This window comes from Sesamum indicum, linkage group LG6 (genome assembly GCF_026168435.1).
Source record: "Sesamum indicum cultivar Baizhima isolate 11 linkage group LG6, ASM2616843v1, whole genome shotgun sequence".
In the NCBI taxonomy this organism is placed as follows: Eukaryota; Viridiplantae; Streptophyta; class Magnoliopsida; order Lamiales; family Pedaliaceae; genus Sesamum; species Sesamum indicum.
The window spans coordinates 15,974,898-15,981,632 of NC_142662.1; the positions used below are offsets into that span (position 1 = coordinate 15,974,898).

The following is a 6,735-nucleotide window of genomic DNA, read 5'->3' on the forward strand; positions in this document are numbered from 1 at the left end:
GACCCGCATATGATGATGGGCCTGCATACGACGATGGACCTGCATATAATGATAGACCTGCATAATCTTCATTACTACCAAACCGCCCCATTTCTTGAGTTACTACTGGTAAGCTCGGCAAACCTTGGGTTATCATAGATATATACGTTCCCCAATCACCAACAGCTGAGTCATCTGGTACAGCATTTTGCAGAACTCGACAAAAATATCAATTGATACATATCCATTCACTGGATTTAAAAAAAATTGCATATCACGATCTTTTTTAATTGCCAACAACATCTCATTCCTTTAGCCAAATTAAATGTTATGTATTTAAAGAATATATGCAATTTAAAATTATTCCTATCCATACCAATTTCTTCATACAAAACTAACTCTAACTCAGCAAATGTAGTACTACGAGAAATTTGCATGAATCCGAGTGGAGGACGATCATAACTTATAGAACCATTCGAATTGATTTGTTGACCTCCAAAATATATAATAATATCAACATTGTTTTGCTTCGCCATATCTTCAAAACAAAATAAAATACACATCAATATAATTTTTTTTTATAATATAATAAGATATTTAAATGGAACAAATAACACTAAAATTTAATAAATAACTTACTATACGCCTTTTCATTTGTAAATCTTCAAATAAAAAGTGAAGAAATTTGAGAAGAATTGCGAGGTATAGTAGTGTATGAATTTTTCGAAGGCTGATTTTGAGAGTGTATGGGATAAGAAACTGAATGTTGAATTTTTTGAAGCTGCTTCTGAGTTTGATTTTTCAGTTTGTATGAATGTGAGAGTAGAGTCTGATTTATATAGCTAAAAAAATCACGATAAGCAATCGCGGTGTCACAGACAATAATGCAGAAAAGCTGATTGTCACTGCGCTAAGATAGCTGGTGTCAGAGACTGAAAAATTGACTGTCACCGTGCTTCTTCAACGCGGTGTGACAGTGTAACGGTACATAAATATGAGCCACCGCGGTCAGTGTCACCGCGGTGGCTCATTCTCTATTTTTTTTTTAAATATAATTGCCACCGCGATGGCTCATTAAATTTTTTATTTTTAAAAAACTTTGTCACTGCGGTGACATAGGAAATTTTTTTCTTTTTAATTGTAAATTGTGGCACCATATGGTTTGTGACCACGGTGCCACTTACTTTTCTAAACCTTTTCAAATCACCTTACATTTTTTATTTTCTATTTTTTCTATAATTTTTAAATAATTACCCCATATTCATCCCCTTTGTCCTTTTAGCAAGAAAACCTACCACAAAATACGTTAATTCAAACTTATTTTTATTTCCTACAACTATAAAAAAAAATATTATTTCATACACCATAAATCATTGGACTTAAATTTTTTAACTATAGTTAAATCAATACTATTTACCACAATAGATAAAATCGATGCACAAGTCTAAGGTTAACCACAGTTAATTAAAATTCACCCCTGTTTTAGGAATGACCAAAAGACTTGCGATAATTTTTAGCAAAACTAATATTTTGGCCACAGTTACAAAAACGACAAATAGTCGTTACATAACAGTGGCTAATTAACATTTTCTACATCGTGTTTAATTTCAGTCATAATAATTGGGAATAATTACACTTCTCTTCTCTGAAATTTTGTGTAATTACACAAAAACCTTCCATAGTTTGAAAAATTACATCTAGTAACCAGAGTTTTGCTTCCTCTAACAAATAAGTCTTTCCTAAACTTCAGAATACTTGATGTAACTTTTAAAACAAAAAAAATTAAATATAATTACGTCAAATTTTAAAGGGAGAGAGTGTAATTATCCGTAATAATTAAATATAATACAAAAAATATATTTTTAATGCACACAAAACCCAATGAAAATAAAAAATTATTTAAAAATATTAATCAAACAAGTTTTCTTGTATCTTCGAAAACAACAAAAACATTAAATTTATATTTTAGTATGTTCGAGAACAAATAAAACATTTTTGTTCTTAGCCTTTGACAAGATAAGAACCAGCACAGCAGAGAAGATATTAAATATTAGTGGGGTTGAGAGGGCACGTGGAAGCCCAAAATCAGCCCAAGGTATTGACTCTTCCTCCAAACACTTTTTCTCTCTCCGCCGTCGGATTACAGCCAGCTTTTTCCGAAAAAGCGTTTTTGATTTGCACCCTGTTTTCTCTATCCGCTTCTGTTCTACTAACCATAATTAGCTATTTAAGGGAAAGTAGAACTGATAGACAATTAGCGACTTTATCTCATCATCAACATCATCATTCGTCTTGAAGCAGGAATAGAGTCGGGAAGCATGATACTGGTGGCGATAGTGGCGGAGCTGCTGGAGGAGTACACGGTGGTGGTGGCGCGTGTGCTGGAGCACATGTTGCAAGACGCGCCTCTTCCGTTTCCCCGGCGGGTTCGTTTCCTCATACTACGCAATCTCCCTTTCGCTTCTCCTCCTTACACTCCCCACCGCCTTCTCGCCGCCCCACCTCCTCCTCCTCTTCTCTAGTTATTATGCTGTATATAAATGTACATTTCTATGTTAACACTTTGTTCTTCTTCGTCTTCTTTGTGTTCCCCTCCAAATTAGCGGCATTGGATTTTTTATTTTAGAGCTTATTACATCTTCTGTTTTATTTAAGGTAAAATTACATTTTTTGTCCGGTAGTTTACTCTATTTACAAATATAGTCCTTTTTAAATAATTCTGATCCTGAATATCTCACGTTTTGAAATTTTTTTGATAAATTTAATCCTACGTTAACAACTTTTACTCCAACAACACGCAGTAATAAGACTAAAAATGAAATTTATTAAAGTGTAAAAGGGATCAAAATTATCAATATAAAATTAAATTTATTCAAAATGGACTAAAAGATTAGGGGTAATAGTATAGTTGAAGAGAGTTGAGGCGGCTGATTTTAGGTATTTTGGGTAGATGAATTTGGGGGAAGTCGTGTTGTAGTATTTTTAATAATTTGTAGATAAAATAAAGTTTCGATTAATTGTAAATTCTCCTTTTCTCTTGGAAAAGGTAAATTTCATAAAGAGAATATAGTTATAATACAACAGTGCTCGAATGCTGGCATCTCCCTCTACTGACAAAGTGATACGCTAAATTCTCCTTTTCTCACATTCCAATTCGTGGGTAATTCATTAGCTGAATAGATATTGCAACATGAATAGCTATGTACTATGCATGGTACATTAAATATTTTGAAGGGCTTAAATGCAATTTACCTTATATAATATGTGAAATGAGCAAATACCTCTCTGTCAAAATAGAATTAGCAAATTATTTTTGTATTTTAAAAATAAAGCAAATTACACCCTATCAATAATTTAGATAAGTGGTAATTTGCATGTAATTTGGTTTATTTTTTTATAGGAACTTTTTTGTACTTATTTTTCATATCATATGGCGTAAATTGTATTTTTTTTTCCTATTTTGAATGGTTTGATGGTTGAAATTTACTCTATTCTTTTAGAACGAAATAGTTTGAATGGTTTGACGATTGAAATTTACTCTGTATTTTGAAAAATGAAATAGTTTTAATAGTCCGGTGACTGAAATTTCCTCTATTTCTAAAAAAAAGAAGAGCACGCACCAATTATTCAAACACTCAATGCATCACGGAGCACCGAATGTAGCATGAATTTTACAGACGTTCACTCATTGGTTGGTTATCTGTGTATCCTCCTCCTTTAATAGACACCAATTGAGCATTCTATAACAAGGGTGCGCACAATTTAGTAATCGATCGAAACCAAAATCGAAATCGAGTGGTTTATCGGTCAATTGAACGGAATAGGACATCAATTTTTTTTAATATGTATTTATTAATATATATATATATATATATATATATTAGAGTAAATTACAATGACCTCATCTGAGGTTTGACATAATTATGAATACTTTCTTGTTGTTCGAAGAATTACTAATACTTCCTGACTTTGACGATCGTTTAACCATTAGTCCAATTTGTTATGTTTTTATTCATTTTTTGTGGTAAACTAATCAAAATATCTTTGTTGATTAAAAATTATAATTTTATTTATTTTTTTATATTTTTTTATTTTTTTTATGGACTATTTCAGTGTTTAAAATTTGACAATTTTCTACTCTCATTCAAGGATTACATAATTTTATCAAACATTAAAAGCGTATTTGTAATTTTTTAAACAACGAGAAATATTCATAATTATGCCAAATTTCAGGAGAGATCGTTGTAATTTATTTAATATTTTATTTATTCAAGCATTGGATGTGCATAAACTGCTGTATATACAGATATTGGATTCTTTTGGAGTGGGCAAAAGAAGCGCTAAACATGTTTAAACAATGAAGCCTGAATGCTTGGATGCTTGGGTTCATTTGATTTAATTGTTTTTTCTGTATATTGGATTTCTGATTATTTACATACTGGAACTGGATTCTTATGTTTTTTATTTTTATTTTTTAGTAAGAATGATGAATTATTATTAATTAAAATAAAATTATTTTGGTCGAATATAAATATTTGATAAAAATTATTACAATAATCGTATTCTGAATTATAAGATTTTCATTTTCACAGGTTCTTTGACAAGTAAATTTGAAATTGTGGCATTGCTATAACTTTTTTCTAAAACAACAAAAAAAAAAAAAAAAAACAAGAGACTTTATTAATTCAATTTTTAACCAATTTTTAGGTTTTAACGAAGAGTGTATTTCACATGCTGAAAATGAGAGTGAGCATCGTTTTTGGCCTTTTTTAGGTTACTTTATATGTGTAAATATCCATTTTATTTGTTTTTTAACATATAAATATATTTTAATAAATAATATATTATTGGTTATTTTAAAATATTATTTAATATAAATATATTTAATAAACTATATTATTTATAAAATATATTAAATTTAATATCAAAATACCTAAAAGTATATAAAAAATTTAAAAGTTAAATTTTTTTTAAAAACTCACCATACAAAGATAAATATATTGAAATTCACATTTTAAATTTAGATATTGATATATTAAAATATTAATTATTATTAATTAAATTAATATATTATTTAATTTAAATATATTTAAATAAAATATATTAATTACTCATTTTTTTAAATAAAAAAAAAAATTGACCGTCTCCTTGCCGCCGGCCGCAACCCACGCTTTGCCGCCCATCACAAATCACCATCGACTTGAATTTGGGTTACAGCGATGGCCCAACGGAGTGGGCAACCGCCGTCGACAGGTTGTGTAAATATATATATATATATATATACACTGTATTATTCATCAAATATATATATTATATATAATTGTTTGTCTATAAAAATAAAAAATATATTTAGATCATTTTAAATCTAGACAATTGATTTTTTAAGTATTAAAGATCAAGAGTTTTCATAACAAGAGTATAACTGGTAATTCCAAAAAAAAATTTAATTAATACTCCCTAACCTATGGTTTATTTACACAAATGATCCGTGCTTTTCGCATAATTATAAAAATTATTCCTGACAGTCAAAAAATTTGAATAGTTTGTATAATGATGCTAACATTATTAGAGGGTGTGTGTGTGTAATTTTTCAAAAAAAGTAAGGTGTGGGTGTTGTAAGAAATAATGATATTTTGGTGAGAGTATGTGTAATTATCTAAAAGTTAGGGGTGGTTTGTGTAAACAAACCATGAATTAAGGGGTGTAAATGTAATTATCCCAAAATTGTAACACCGTCAAACCTAATTAATAGAAGGGGTGAGTGTTCATAATTTTTAAAAAAACAGAGAGTTTTTTGCTTATCTTTTTAATACAATGAATTTTTAGTTAAAATTTCAAAATATAGAAAGGTTTTAGAACAATCGCACTCTAATTAATAATATCAATATGTACAATTACGATAGAAACAACACATATTATTCAGTAGAAACAACATCCTATGCATAAAGTGGGGTTCAAATCCATGATTTCTAAAGTCATAAGATTTCAACTTCGCCAATTGAAATAGACTTTATTGATGCTAGCAGTGGCTTCTAGGAACCAAATTTTACATCACATGCAATATAATAACATGGTACGCAATTAATAATGTAGGAAGATGCTTCTTGATCTCCCTATTTGTTTCTTTTCAAATTGCTTTTTGTGCATAATATCCCAACCCCCCCACCAAAACCCCAATCCCATCATGGTGGGACAATATATAAATATGGTGGCATCATTACAAGCTTCAACCTGGCATCATATGATGATGAAGATAACAATGATTAGTATTATTTTAAGCAATTATTTCTAATAAAGGATAATAATGAAAAGGATAAATTAGAACCATTTTTTTTGAAAATTTAGTGTAATTATAAATAATTTCTCATTATTTAAAAATTTATAAATACGTTTGTAATGCTTGATTAAATTATATAATGTTTCGATAGAAGTTTAGAGTTGTAAATTTTATTCTTATTATATTTTGGTTAGAAAAAAACATTAAAAATGGTAAAAATCGAATGAGGGTGAATTAATTTTTTTTTAAATTTTAATATAAAAATTATTCACTTAATTCATAAAAATATTCATAAAATTTAAAAAATAAATAAAATAATAATTCTTAGTCCATAAACATATTTTAATCGTTCACCACATAAAATAACTAAAAATTTAATGGAGACAAATGGATCGGGTTAATTGTTAAATAACTATTAAAATTAAGTGTAATAATTTTTAAATAGTGATGGAGTATTGAAATTATATTAAATCTCATGA

General features: G+C 28.6%; 1 protein-coding gene across 1 annotated transcript; it reads left to right on the forward strand.

Moving 5' to 3' along the window:
* Nucleotides 1-2,054: 2,054 nt before the first annotated feature.
* Nucleotides 2,055-2,616, forward strand: LOC105164393 (uncharacterized). The gene has a single exon (XM_011083036.3). It carries the CDS (start codon nt 2,298-2,300, stop codon nt 2,499-2,501), a length of 204 nt encoding a protein of 67 aa, XP_011081338.1. The 5' UTR covers nt 2,055-2,297; the 3' UTR covers nt 2,502-2,616.
* The last annotated feature ends 4,119 nt before the right edge of the window (nt 2,617-6,735 follow it).